At 40.8% G+C, this 15455-nt stretch overlaps 1 protein-coding gene across 1 annotated transcript in view; it reads left to right on the top strand.

Moving 5' to 3' along the window:
- The first annotated feature begins 8966 nt into the window (after nucleotides 1-8966).
- Nucleotides 8967-15455, top strand: part of LOC145441434 (uncharacterized) — a 191819-nt gene continuing 185330 nt past the window's right edge. Inside the window, exons 1-4 of the mRNA XM_080319297.1 lie at nucleotides 8967-9172; nucleotides 10761-11033; nucleotides 11144-11332; nucleotides 14549-14638. Of these exons, the coding sequence (XP_080175423.1) occupies nucleotides 9163-9172; nucleotides 10761-11033; nucleotides 11144-11332; nucleotides 14549-14638 (562 nt within the window). The 5' untranslated portion in view covers nucleotides 8967-9162. The remainder of the gene's footprint in view (nucleotides 9173-10760; nucleotides 11034-11143; nucleotides 11333-14548; nucleotides 14639-15455) is intronic.

Here is a 15455-nt window from a genome sequence, read left to right as displayed (position 1 = left end):
AAACAACACCCAGCATGTAATCAACTATACGTCACGGGGGCCATAGAATACCAATGGTTGGTTGCCATACCGACCTGATTAGATAGCTATATATACCCTACGCAACGCAAGCTACGACCTTTTGATATATTAATATTCTCATGGCAGTTTCATAGATTGTTGCGTCCGTAGGATTACCAAGTCACCGTTCCGAGTCGAAAGTCCTCTGATTTTAACGTTTGACCCGACTCAACTATAGAGTCAATTACCCAATCAATCCGAAATCGAGTAATTTTACAAGAAGGTCGCTCCAAACTAAATCAAAATTCAGTCACGAATCATCAACCGGTCATGTTTTATCGTCATGAACTATAGTTATGTGACGTAATAGCTGATCTTCTACCACATGGTAGCATTTAAAAGTGATGTGATATAGTAAAGTTTGTGAGATGTCAGTGATTTTCATAATAGTTTTAGGGTGAAATGTAAGTTCTCCTACTTACAAAAGATATATCGCACTTGAATATATTGTTGAATACTTGAAATTCCAAAATGTCGTCACGGGCCGCACATAATGCTCTGGCGGGCCGCATGCGGCCCGCGGGCCGCGTGTTTGAGACCTCTGGTCTAGTACCACTCGTTATAACTCAATAAGAGTCAACTGTAGTCTAGTACCACTCGCTATAACTCAATAACAGTAAACTATAGTCTAGTAGGGGAGATGTGGTACCGATGGATCACTGGGACCGAAAATACTTTGAGAATTCTCTATGATAATTCCATGATTGCACTCCGTGAACTTGTCTACAATTGCATGCTGGCAAAATCTTTCCTCACATACAAAAAAATTCGACGTGCGCGAGCAATGGGGTCTCTCACAGATGATTTTTGTTTTAGGGGGTGTAAACTAAATTTAGATCGACATATACATTTTTCTTTGTAACCTTCAACACGAACAAACCAGCAATCATTTTTATTGTGAAGTGTAGGGCTTGTATCAGGCTATATAATGGCACCTATTATTTTTTCCAGTACTTTCCTTGAGTGGACTTTTTTCGATTTATGTGTAAAATTCGTAGCGTGGGGACCGATGATACAATAGCCAAATCAAGCAAATTAATCAAGCATACTAGTCACGAAATAAATGAAACATACCTACGTATAGAAAATCTTTATGTAATAATTGCATATGATGTTTTATCGCTATAACGAGGTATTTGGAAGTCACACTCTCAATTTTCAGGCAATATGTATGCACCCTCAAATTTATAAGTCCGAGCCTAAATGGAAACGTGATTTTATGACAACATTTGAGTTAATATTTATTCTATTTTTTGACAGTTGCGACCAAACATTCTTCTTTGGCTTGCTGTAGCTTAGATTATAATACTGAGAAAGAAAAGCAGTCCCGTTTGAGTTTTTTAGGGTATATGTGTCATAGGTCCCCGGGTCGTGTGTCATTGGACCCACCGGGTGGGGACCGATGACACGTTCGAGCAACAAATTTTGAACGTCCATTAATATTTTTTGAGAAGACGGATATTCATGTATATGTGCGCGATAGGTAGAGCTTGTATCAAAGTGCTGAGCCAGCAAAAGATCTGCTGTTTTCGGCTGAACATTTTAGGGTCAGCGATCATTTTCCGATTTTTGATCCATCGGTACCACATCTCCCCTACCACTCGTTATTACTTCATAAGAGTAGGGTGTCCAGGAACGCACTTTTAATGCGGCATCGAGATCAATAATGCCCGTTACAGACAGTGCGCATACAAATGATATCAAATTAGAGAGTATGTCATTGCGATTTGAGATAATAATGTAGGTCGTTAACTGTTTTACCGAGATGTAGCTGCCGTGGTGGTGGATATAGCCCAGGGTTGTAACCAAGTCATAACGCTCAGAGTAACAAGTAAATCTCAATTTTATAGTTTTGACTGGAGTCGAGTCGAGTCATTTTCAATTCAGCATCGATTCAAGTCCAAGTCACCGAGCAAAATGTCGAGTCCGAGTCTTGGTGTTATGGCTTGAGTTCGAGTCCAAGTCATTGTGGTCACTGCTCAGTTTCGACATGAAGTCTTGTTGAAATCGTATTTTCTAACTGTGTTGGGTGTAATCGAATGGTTCGCATTTAAAATATACAAATTTTCCTCGCTTCCAACAGTGTCTGGTCGTCTTTTCGAGTACCAGTACCGATAGGCGAAATACCAACATGGTGGTTACAGCGAAATGCCGGTCTTGACGGTCTGAGACGCGGGCTATATGAGTTGTTCAAAGTCATCAAGTCTAGTCCATACACAGATTGACTCGAGTCGAGTCATTACGACCCTGGTACAGCCTTGTTCTGCATTTATCGAGTTATATGCTATCTTATTGAGATTTCAAACTAACTGCACTGGCTACACAGCCTATCAACATTGGTTTTCATTATAAAATACAAAGAGCGTACCTACTGGGTCTCACTATGGACGAATCAAACCATCAGAAATCGACTCTCCATTAGGGTTCGGCTCAACTCTAATCGTGATGCCCACCTCTACCCACCAGTAATTCCGGAAATATACATTTTAATTTTACAGATGAATTCATCTCTTACTCCCCAAGAACGAGATCGCTGCCACCTACGCGTGATATGCCCCCATACTTGCGTTCCAATTTTGAATTGATTGGCGACGAAACTGCAATAGATTCTGCTGCAAGTAAGTTGTGAAGCGAGTATATTTTGAGATAGGCCTAGCCAGTGTGTTTTAGGGTTTCAATCCCCCAGAATTCTTCAGCGGTTTTTAAAAATTTGGAGTTGAACTACAGTACAAAAGTAATCATGAACTACAGTACAAAAGTAATCATTGCGCCTCGCTATGTCTTGTCGACAATAAGAATATAGCCGACGAGCAATAGTTCACGTCCGGCAAAAAGAATAGGTGGAGGTACAGCTAAAAGCTGAATCAAAGAGTTATTCAGAATAAAATGCACCTTCGATACTTGTCGATGTTTATTTCCGATTTATGGCGCATAATGACCAGTTTTAATGTGTAGAAATATAAAAAGCAGAAGCTGGCGGATGGGACGGGATTTTGAACCTGTTTTGTCGCGTGAGATAGACCCTGGAAAATTTGTTCTGTGATTGTGCACTTCCAGTAACCTAATAAATAATTCTTTTGAGCAAATATCGCTATTTCGGTATTTAAATGAAACACTTGCGGTCCCTTAACACTATTTAGCGGTCATCCAAACCAAACCTTAAAAAACCCTCGGCCTACCTGAATCGGATATCGTATGTGCCTTGACGACGACTGTCACTGTAACCAGTCTTGCCACTCTTGTTCAGAGCTGGTCCGAGTTGTCATCGTTGATTCTCTAATAGAATTTTTTAGTGAAAGTACTTACAAAAATATTTTCAAAAGTAGCAATGACCCGGGGCAAGCGTACCGTTAGCAGCTAACCGAGGGGGACTTCCTTTGAAACGATAGGGAGTATCTTCGCCGATACCGCGAATTGATTGATTCCAAACGGATGCAAATTTGGAGATTTAATTACGTCATCTTGTCATAGGGGTTATGTTTCCCCGGTGGTGTGATGATTTCACTCAACATGTGGATATAAAATAGGGGCTGGCAACTTCTCCAGTTCGCGATTGTACTTCATGAATCGATATATTAATCGCGGATTTATCCACCTATACAATGAATGAATCGTATTTCCATTCCACTTTAAGTTTAAAGGATAGAGTCCAAAAACCGTGTTAAATTAATTTAATAACCTACTGTATAGCTTACTTCAACAGATTTTGCATTTAAGCCTGCTTCAAAGCCGAGTTAGTGTCATATACACATCACGTAATTCCGTTGCATATGGCCCACTGATATAAGATTGGAAATAATCTATGTGAGAGGGGTTGGGGGGAAGCTCCCATAAGCTATACATAGCTGTGGGTCCCAAATCGTGGTATCGACTGATTCTATTCCGAAGTTGACCAACTATAGTCTATAGTACCACTCGTTATCACTTCATAAGAGTAAGGTGTCCTGTCCAGGGACGTACTTTTAACGCGGCATCGAGATCAATAATGCCAGTTACAGACAGTGTGCATACAAATGATGTCAAATTAGAGAGTATGTCAAGTCGATTTGAGATAATACTGTAGGTCGGTAACTGTTTGACTGAGATGTCGCTGCCGTGGTGGTGGATAGTTAGCCCATGGTTGTAACCAAATCATAACGCTCAGAGTAACAAGTAAATCTCAATTTTATAGTTTTGACCGGAGTCGAGTCGAGTCATTTTCAATTCAGCATCGATTCAAGTCCAAGTCACCGAGCAAAATGTCTAGTCCGAGTCTTGGTGTTATGACTTGAGTCCGAGTCCAAGTCATTGTGGTCACTGCTCAGTTTCGACTTGAAGTCTTGTTGAAATCATATTTTCCAACTGTGTTGGGTGTAATCGATGTTTCGCATTCAAAATATACAAATTTTCCTCGCTTCCAACAGTGTCTGGTCGTCTTTTCGAGTACCAGTACCGATAAGCGAAATAGCAACATGGTGGTTACAGCGAAATGCCGGTCTTGGCCGCCTGAGACGCGAGCCATATGAGTTGCTCCGAGTCATCCGCAATGACTAGAGTTCAGATCAAGTCCATACACAGATTGACTCGAGTCGAGTCATTACGACCCTGGTACAGCCTTGTTCTGCATTTATCGAATTATATGCTACCTTGAGATTTCAAACCAACTGCACTGGCTACACAGCATAGCAACATTGGTTTTCGTTATAAAATAACAAAGAGCGTACTGGAACACATCGGCTCTCACTATGGACGAATCGAACCATCAGTAACCGACACTCAATTAGGGTTCGGCTCAACTCTAATCGTGATGCCCACCTCTACCCACCAGTAATTCCGGAAATATACATTTTAATTTTACAGATGAATTCATCTCTTACTCCCCAAGAACGAGATCGCTGCCAGCTACGCGTGATATGCCCTCATACTTGCCTTCCAGTTTTGAATTGATTCGCGACGAAACTGCAATAAATGCTGCTGCAAGTAAGTTGTGGAGCGAGTATATTTTGAAATAGTACTAGCCAGTGTGTTTTAGGGTTTCAATCCCCCAGAATTCTTCACCGGTTTTTGAAAATTTGGAGTTGAACTACAGTACAAAAGTAATCATTGCGCCTCGCTATGTCTTGTCAATAATAAGAATATAACCGACGATCAATAGTTCACGTCCGGCAAAAAGAATAAGTTGAGGTACAGCTAACAGCTGAATCAAAGAGTTATTCAGAAAAAAATGCACCTTCGATACTTGTCAATGTTTATTTCCGATTTATGGCGCATACTGGCCAGTTTTAACATGTAGAAACATAAGAAGCAGAAGCTCACGGATGGGACGGGATTTTGAATCTGTTTTGTTGCGTGAGATAGACCCTGTAAAATTTGTTCTGTGATTGTGCACTCCCAGTAACCTAATAAATAATTATTTTAAGCAAATATCGCTATTTTGGTATTTAAATGAAACACTTGCGGTCCCTTAACACTATTCAGCGGTCATCCAAACCAAACTTCGAAAAACCCTGGGCCTACCTGAATCGGGAAGCGTATGTGCCTTGACGACGACTGTCACTGTAACCAGTCTTGCCAGTCTTGTTCAGAGCTGGTCCTAGTTGTCATCGTAGAAGTTTGGAGTGAAAGTACTCACAAAAATATTTTGAAAAGTAGAAATGACCCAGGGCAAACATGCCGTTAGCAGTTGACCGTGGGGACTTCCGTGGGGACTTCCGTGGGGGCATCTTCGCCGATAACGCGAATTGATTGATTCCAGACGGGTGCAAATTTCGAGATTTAATTACGTCATCTTGTCATAGGGGTTATGTTTCTCCGGTGGTGTGAGGATTTCCCTCATGTAGATATAAAATAGGGGCTGGCAACTTCTGCAGTTCGCGATAGTACTTTATGAATCGATATATTAATCGCGGATTTATCCACCTGTATACAAAGAATGAATCGTATTTGCATTCCACTTTAAGTTTAATCGATAGAGTCCAAAAACTGTCTTAAATTAATTTATTAACGTAGCTTACTTCAATAGATTTTGAATTATTGAGACATCCGTGGTCGACATTGTCAACAAGTTTATTGAACAATGGCTCCATGTCCAACAGAAACCCTTAGTAAAGACTACTGCACGTGAACATAAGTTAGATTGGAACGCAGCTTTGTCTTGTTAATGCACATGATCGTAGACGTTTCCTCGCAGAGCTATGTAGACCCGCGGCCCACATTAAGTAAGACAGGAAAGTATAAGCGGGCCGCAGGAAATCCTTCTGGCGCTATGTTGCCCACCCTGATATGAACGCACTCCCAAATTAGTCTATACATCACAGCATCTAAAGTCTAAAGCAGATTTGCCTACAAAACTACCAAGTAGAAGTAGAAGTAGGATCTAGTCTGAAACTATATTCCTACCAGTATAGAACGAGTACGTAGTACGAGGAATATTGGTACTCTTCGAGTCGGGTATAACTTTAGGTCCAGTAACGGATAAATAAACTGGCTTAATATGATGCTCCATTGCGCGAGCGGTTCGACGTGGCACAATTATAACTGCTAGAAATGTTGGGTAGGAAGGCCTCGTTTTGTTAGACAAAATGGTTGAGGGGATACTTTCCTGATTGAAGCTGCACTATCGGCACTGAATGTCGCGCAATACTTTGCCGAATTCTGTCGGTAACATGAAAGAATGGTACCGATGCATGTGTAATGACCTTGCCAATTCAACAGAACTGGCAACACTAACCTTAGAAGCCGGGAATCATGAGGCAGCCAATCGAAATATCAATACGGGTCGAACTGATCAAAAGGCCGATAAGGACAGCCTGGATTCGATCCCATCGACTGTTCACGACGTGCCTCATCATGTTCTGTCCGAAAGACGGGACTCAAGAAATATACAGTCGGGTAAGCACTGTTTACGAGTTGCACGATGTGTTCCATCAGCATAGAGACGAGGAAAGTAGTCAGAATTGATACTGCAATAGCCGTCTATTCAACGATACACATTTCTACTTCATAACACGTAGGAACAGTTTCTAACACATGTCAGAACTTCAAGAGGGGGTACAAGAAGAATCCGTCCGATTGACCAAAAATGATTAATGACAATGCAAAGAAGTAGCATATTTATTATTTCTTCAGTTACCGCGAGAGGACGATTTACCGGCCATCATTTGCCGGAACTACTTGATATGGGTCGGAAATGAAAGGTTGTAAAGTACTGGAGTAGTAGGGGAGACGTGGTCCCGATAGATCAAAAATTGGAATATGATCTCTGGCCCCAAAATGTTGAGCCTATAGTAGCTGATCTTTGGCTGGCTCAACACTTTGATACATGCTCTACCTATCGCTCGTCAAGCACAAATCACTGACGATACTGCAGATAAGTGCATTTGTACTCACGGAATAATTAGATATTACACCCATAAAAGGGATTCGAACCAAACGTATCTCTCAAATACAGTTTCTATTTCACAGGATCCAAAGTGTGACGCAATAGTTCTATTGCCTTAAAAAGGAGTGAAAATAGTTCGGAGCGTAACCGCGTAAGGTGTAAGTAGACAAAGTGGTGACTTTCGGCGATGAAATTACTCTTTTGTGACGGCGCATTCATAACATCGGTATCAGTCGAATAACAATAATATCCACTTTCGTATGACATCGCGCTCGCTGTGAGAAATATAGAAACACGTGTTCAATACTGTCATATTTTGAGAAATAGGGAAGATGTCGTAACTATGGATAAATAATTGGAATATGATCACTGGCCATAAAATCTTCAGCCGATAACAGCAGATCTTTTCTGGCTTAACACTTTCATACAAGCTCTATCTATGGCGCATATGCATGGATATCGGCACTTTTAAACAATATTTATGCACGTTCAAAATTTGTTGCTCGAACGTAATATCGGTCCCCACCCGGTGGGTCCAAAGGCATACGACCCGGGGACCTACGAGACATACTCTAAACAACCGAGAGATGTGGCAACTTTTCTTGCGGTGTAATATAATCTAGGCTACAGCAAGACAAAGGAGTATGTTTGGTCGCAACCGTCAAAAAACAGTTAATATTAACTCAATTATTGCCATAAAATTGCGTTTCGATTTAGGCTCGATCTTATAAATTTGAGGGTACATGCATATTGCCCGTAAATCGGCATTGTGACTTCCAAATACCTCGTTATGGCGATAAAACATGAAACACGAAATTATTACAAAGGGTTTTGGTGTGTAGGCATGTTTCAATTGTTGCATGATTAGTATGCTTGATTATTTTGCTTCATTGGGGTATTGTATCATCGGTCCCCAGCCTATGAATTTTTTACATGAATCGAAAAAAATTCAACTCAAGGAAGGTATTGAATAAAATAATATGTGCCATTATAAAGCCTGATGCGAGACCTACACTTGACAATAAAAAGGATTGCGGGTTTGTTCGTGTTGAAGAAGGTTCAAGGAAAAATGTATGCGTCGATCGCAATTTAGTGTTGACCCCCCCAAAAACAAAACATCTGTCAGAGACCCCATAACTCCCACAGGTAGTATGCGTGGAAAGAATTTGAGATCATGCAACTGTAGACAAGTTCACGGACTGTAAGCATGGAATTATCATGGATAATTTTACAAGTATTTTCGGTCCCAGTGATCCATCGGTACCACATCTCCCCTACTTAACAGTAGTCAAAACGTTGAATACTCTGAGCAGTTGATTGAAGGCGTTTTTCTTACGGAATTGTAGAATGATTTCATACGATTGCGCTAAATAACTAATGATCCTATATAGCATTTTTCAACGAGCCGATTAGTCCCGTTGATAACACAATTTCAAACATGCCAAATATCCCAAGACTACCTTCTACTTTACAGTATTAACAGTATTAAAAGTAGACAGTTTCTCCTGATAAACTATTGTGTGTGGAGGTGGGGTAATTGAAATTATATCCTATTGAGTAAGGAGAGCAAGTGGGCAAAGCATAATTAAGTATGAAAAGAAGGCATAAGTACTTCGTTACTGATCGCCTATGACGTGTTGTGAATACGAATATCTTACACAGGGCGCGCAGATCATCGCGGGAACTGGAATAGAAGCGATGACAATACGCCGGTACCGGGAGCTGGTACCCGGCGGAAGACGATGCGTTTAGGTAAGAACCATTTTATCGCTATAGCCAGAATATAAATTGCACGAATCACGTCGTCACCTTATCACACGCGATTGTAGTAATTGAAATATTCTATACATATAGTACATGGATACTTCAGTGTTCAAAACAAGCGAGTAGGGAGCGTATAAAACAAAAATAAATTTGAATCAAACATGTTTAAAACGAGGCCCTGGTTTGAAACATGTGTTTTTATTTTATTTTAAGCCATGACGTCACGAATACTCAATTGTGACGTCATAGTGGATTGACATTGACAATTGAAAATAACGGGTGAATAAAACTATTTGACGAAATATCTACATACTATAGCTTTTAAACCTGTTAATTCGTGGGTTCTATCCATCCCATATGGTATACGTAGGCTATATCGGGTGGCAATCGTCCGTAGGCTCATACAGGTTTTTTTAAAGTATTTACACAATTATGGCATATTTATGCAACTTGAAAAAAACACAATTTTTTAAGGTTTTGTTTAAACCATGTTTTAAGCAAAGCGTTTTGAACAACGATTTGGTTTGGATGCAGCCCTAGCTGTGAGCATGTATGTCATCATGCTACATGAGAAGTAATTTATCCATCCCGTCCCTATCGTACCCGTTATCGGACTACCGTAACCACAGAACAGATCATCTCTAGCAAAGTTGAGACATGTTTTTCTAACATTTACATATTCTTTCGAACCATTAAAATTTCGCAATGGATTTTGAAAGCCGTCTATCTGTTTCGAAAAGAACAACATTCAGCGATTTCAGCGACCTTCTATTCGGGAAGCCGTGAACCAGCAATAGGCATTCTGAGCCATGTCTTTACAGCAAAGTAATACCAAACGGTAGCCTGTGACATAGCCTACTATAAGTAGGGCCATTTTTTTACATGTCAAAATGAGTCAAACTTGTAACGTTAGGTCTAAAATTGTCAATTGTGTACAAAGTAAATTTTGATCCCTGCATTTCGTATGTGTCGTAGATTTTGCACTGTCCGAGGACTTATTTATCATTTAATATTTTACAGCTTGTAGCCGACATTATATGCCTACCGTTGTAGACGGTCAAATTAAATAAATATGTTGACATGGTGTTATGGTCAAGAGGTCAGCGTACCGCAATGACTATCCTAACTGAAACCAGACTACTTGGGCATTGAATGGTATTGTAGACAACATTGTCAGAACAAAGGAACACGGTGTGTCACAAGCAGTGTACACTGTACACACGACTTCAGTGTAGCCAGCCAATATTTACTGCTGTTGAACGTTCTTTCCCTATTCTCGGCAATATACTTAGCGAGGACAGACACTTTTTACCCGAGAATGTACTTTCAGGACAGACACTTTCTACCCGAGAACGTACGAAAGTATCTTTTGTTGTACCAAAACAAATTACGTATATAGGTACGCCGTTTGTACGGTGATATACGAACAATCGGTTTACCTGCTTACTGCCTTATTCTGATAAATTAACGTTTAATTACAATGAAGTACAGGACCACCATTAGAATTATTACTCGAATCATTGGGACCAGCCTTAATAACGATACACTGTAAAGATTAGTAAACCGCTATTTCTAGACCGTGACACTGGCCAATGGGTTCCCACTGTCCTGGTGCCACCATCACCATCACCTATGGTGGCTAATCCGGTAGAGACGCACAGCAGCAGAAATGATACACCGGCAGGCGCGCATGGCCACCCGGAAGCACGGATGGTTCAGTATCCGTCGATAGATTTAGAGCTGGGATTGCCAAGGCCGAGAAGCGAAGATACGGCCGCCGAGAACTTCTCACCGGAACTTAAACCTGATTTACCTGATTTGTTGGACGGCTCAACGTGCAGTGAAATAGGTATGTTCGAAAAATAGGTAGGTATTGTCATGCAACGCATAACTGGCATGGATTTCTTATCGTCGCACGCTAGTACACAAGTTCTAGTGAGGGCCTTGCCAATTCAACAGAACCAACAACCACAGCCTGCGACGACCGAAATGATGAGGACGCCAATCGAAACAACAATAGTAGTCGAGCTGATCAAAATAACAATGCAAACAGACCTACAAGTCTTCTGGTATTTTCGTCGTTTGGTCCCGACGTTCCTCGCTACCACACCCCGTACGAAGTCCATGACTCCGAAAATAGAGAGCAAAGTAAGTAATCAATGTGAGTTGCTGCATACGATCAATCATAAGAGGTACTAAAAAATTTAGAAATAGCGCCGTCAATTTCTCGGTCAAATAAATGTCAGTTATATTTCATTACATATCAAAACATATTACAAGTGGAGGGAAATATTAACACCCGAAGGTAGTCAAGTATTGGATAGGTTCACTCAGTAAATACCTTTAGCAGATGTTCGAAGTTGGCTACTAGAGACTTTGCAATTTATATATGCTAGGGTTATCACATTTCGGAAATCCGAAAATAGCTTTTTAAAACTTTTCAGACTTGCGATACCGAAGGGCAATCTTGAAAAAATATGGTGAATTGTCGGCACTTTGTGGTCGGTTGACTAGAAAAAACGTCAACTTTCCGGCTCAGCTCCCAAAAGACAGCTTTTCTTTCACATTATTAGTTGGTTGACTATAAAACTTTCCGGCTCTGCTCCCGAAATAGCCGTCGGAGCGTTACTTCAGTGCTGATTTACTGCATGTCAGTCTAATTTTCCCTATATTTAACCAAAATTCTCAAAAAGAGGACATTTGGCCATCCTCCAAAGACACTTTGTAAAAATTCGAAAAGCGGACAAATCCTCTTGAAGAGGACGCATGGTAGCCCTAGAACAGTGGATCCCAAACGGTGGGGAATTCCCCACTGGTGGGGAATTTCGAGATTTCTGGTGGGGAATAGACTCACTTTTGAAAAAGATCTTTATAGTTCTCCTTTAATAAAGTTCGTTTAGAAATGCCGAGCGATATCTCATTCACACTTCAGCAATTCATGTTATCAGTGCCTCCGATTCGCAAGAATCACGTGGATAGCAACACGTGACGTCCAGCAACTGTTTTTATTCATTTGTACACCATCGATCACGAAACGTAGTAATAGAAAATATCCTGATTTGTTGCAATAAGAGCTCGTATTCCTGAACATGTACTCGAGGGAAATCATGGACTCGCTAATTAATAGCACATCCAGGCTCGTTACAAATGAAATTAGATATTTATTTAGTTTCAAGTTCTTTTAATAGCATAGGCCAGTGGTTCCCAACCGGGGAGGAATTCCCCCCTTGTGGGGGAATTTTGCAATTTTTAGGGAGGAATACCACTTTATAATTGTAACGGATTTCTCAAATTGCTCATGTCCGAACTGTCATGTAGTCAACCAGTTATATCCAAATGTATGCTCCTTATTTCTGTTTTTTACTGAAAGTATGTTCAAATGCTATTTGAAATCTCTTTCTCGCATACGAATTCCCCCTTGTTGTTTTTTAAACTAGTTCTGATGTGCTGCAGTTTGCAAGACAATTTTGTAGGACAGCGACGGACTCTCAATCAAACATGTTCTAAGCGAGTAAATGTCTTGCCGAATCTATCACAACAAAGCCTCTAATGAAAGTATTTATCTTATATTTTCAAGTCAACATTTTCAGACAGTGACTGAATATTCCAACGTCATCGATTCAAGTCAAAGAGATCGCTAGCCTTGCTTTATTTTTAGTGAGCAGCTACCCAACGGAAAAAATACATGGTAAACTTGGTGCAATGTTGCTGAAACGGAGTGGGTGTCCTAACTTTCAATGAGCTCCAGCAGGAAATATGATCACTTATATGTTATATATCAGGGCTGTAACCAAGTCACGAGGCTCCGGGTCACAAGTCAATCTCACTTTCATAGTTTTTACTCGAGTCAAGTCGAGTCATTTTCAATTCAACATTTAGTCAAGTCCAAGTCACCTAGCAGATGGTCAAGTCCGAGTCATTGTATTATGACCCGAGTCCGAGTCTAAGTCATTGTGTTGACTGCTCAGTTTCCAGTTGTAGTCTTGTTAAACCCACTTTTTATAACTCTTTTTGGTGATATTGAATGATTTTGATTCATACTATACTAATTTTCCTCACTTCGAGCAGTTTCTTGTCGCATTTTCAAGTACCATGACCAATATACGAAATTCCAACACGAAGGCCACTTTACTGTTCTTCGAAATTACAATGGAGTGTCGGTCTAGCTAGGCCGTCTTATAGTCTCGAGTCATATGGCTTGGTTCGAGTCATGCACAATGACTCGAGCACAAGTCGAGTCAATACACAGATTGTGTCTACTCGAGTCGAATCTTTTCCCTATTTTGAAAAAAATGACTCGAGTCAAGTCGATTGTTCAGAAAATGGTGACTCGAGTCTGGTCAATCCTGCTATGTATGAAAGCACCAATATTATTGTCCAAATGCATACGCAAACTTGAGAAAAAAATCGCGAGACCAGTAAATTTATGCATACTGATTTTTCACAGCAGTTATATTAGCGATTGGTGTATGGTAAGCCGAAACACACAAATGGAAGTGTGGGGGTCTGTTGAGTCAAGCCTTCCAGAATATGTTTGATTAGGACCAAGACCATTGTTTTTGGAGGTCTGCAAAGTGTTGTTACAGCCCTGCTAGAAACAAACACTCTGTACCGCCCGTCTTATTCTTCGGTCAACAAGTGTTTGAGCGGTAAAAATGACCTTTTTTAATCATTGGCAGATTTCTCCTGAGGGGGGAATTTTGGCTCAAATTTCGGCCAAGGGAGGCAGGAGATGAAAAAGGTTGGGAACCACTGAGCTAGTTGATGTCAATCGCGACAAAACTGGAATCATCTTCTATGCCACTGGTTCTTTAACTTTCCAGAGCGCTACCCAAATTCTAGTTTTTAGTGGCATTTCGCGACCCAAGCCTGACACATTCAAAAATAAAACTGTTTTAATATTAGTACCCGGCATTTTCTCGAGCATTCATGACATGGAAAACGCAGAGGTTATTCTGGGCTCCTGGTCCGTCGTGTCGCCGTCTACTAGATAATTCGCAAATTGAATATGCCCTATTAAGTTGAACTGAACAATGACAATACAACTAAGTATACCGCATTCAGATATATAATTACTAATTAGTCACCGTAGTATGGATACTGCTTTGATATGTAAACTACTTCGTGAGGGCTAGGAAGTGAATGGCTTGGAAGTTCTACAAATAAATGGCTTGACAGCATTCTGGGCTATATCGCCCGTTGTGACAAAATCACTCACGAACGTGATGCACAGATATCCCTAAACTACCGTCTACTTTCCAAATTACAAAATAAGGAAAGGTAAGCAGCTTTTACTAATAAGATGTTCTGAATGTAAGTCGAAGTATATTTTAAAAAGAGTTTCAACACATATATTTTGCACAGAAGTCGAGAATGAGCAATGGAGCTTCACTGGCAGCGAACTCGTTACGTGGGCACCAGGACACGCTGCCCGGTGGGGGACAATGAGTATGGGTGAGATCATTTTCTAGATGTAGCTACATTGTCAAAAATTGCTCCCCGCATGTGATTCCGAGAGAACACACACACATATATATATTTAGGCCTACCTATTAGGCTACTTTGGGAGACAATCGTACTTATTTTTGTAGCAGTTGGGGGACGAAAAGAAATTGGGAGACAATTTTGTGTCCCCCTAATTCTTGGCGACATTTTCCCCTCATTTGCTATCGTCTGTTAACCAAATCCGTTTGGGACCACGCTTATCAGTCCCTCATTTGTCCCTTACAAAAGAAATCAAGCCATGAAGTAGCAGGAATTTCGAGTTACAATTATTTCCGATCAGTCGGACGGCACAAAGTGCAACGAAATATGTAGCCTATTTACGAATAAATATCAAGTTCATGACAAGCGCACCAGAATTGGCATTGCTTTCTGTGTGGCCGCATAAAAGTACATACAGTCGATTTCCCCTAATTCGGATACATAGTAATCCGGGCAACTGCTTTATACCGCCAAAATGTTCCGGAGCGGAACAAAAGCTCCTGTCGATGCGGACACAGGTTCTCAATTCCAAAATGCTCGGGAGCGGAATATAAGCTCCCGTTCATTCGGATACAGGTTCACAATTCCCTGATAGTACGTTGAGTGTGGAATCTGGTGTTGACGAACTTGTGGAACCGTTAGTTATTTAACTTTGAGCCTACCTTCAGCCACAGCCGTATCACAAACGTAAGGTCACGGAAGCATTGTGCCTTGTGGATCCAGCCTTCTGTTGCAGTGGTTCCCAACCTTTTTCGACTCATCGTCCCCTTTTTACGCTAAGCTCAAC

Source organism: Botryllus schlosseri, chromosome 1 (assembly GCF_051294905.1).
Source record: "Botryllus schlosseri isolate E-star chromosome 1, Bs_hap1, whole genome shotgun sequence".
NCBI lineage: Eukaryota > Metazoa > Chordata > Ascidiacea > Stolidobranchia > Styelidae > Botryllus > Botryllus schlosseri.
This window is presented reverse-complemented; position numbering and strand designations above follow the sequence as displayed.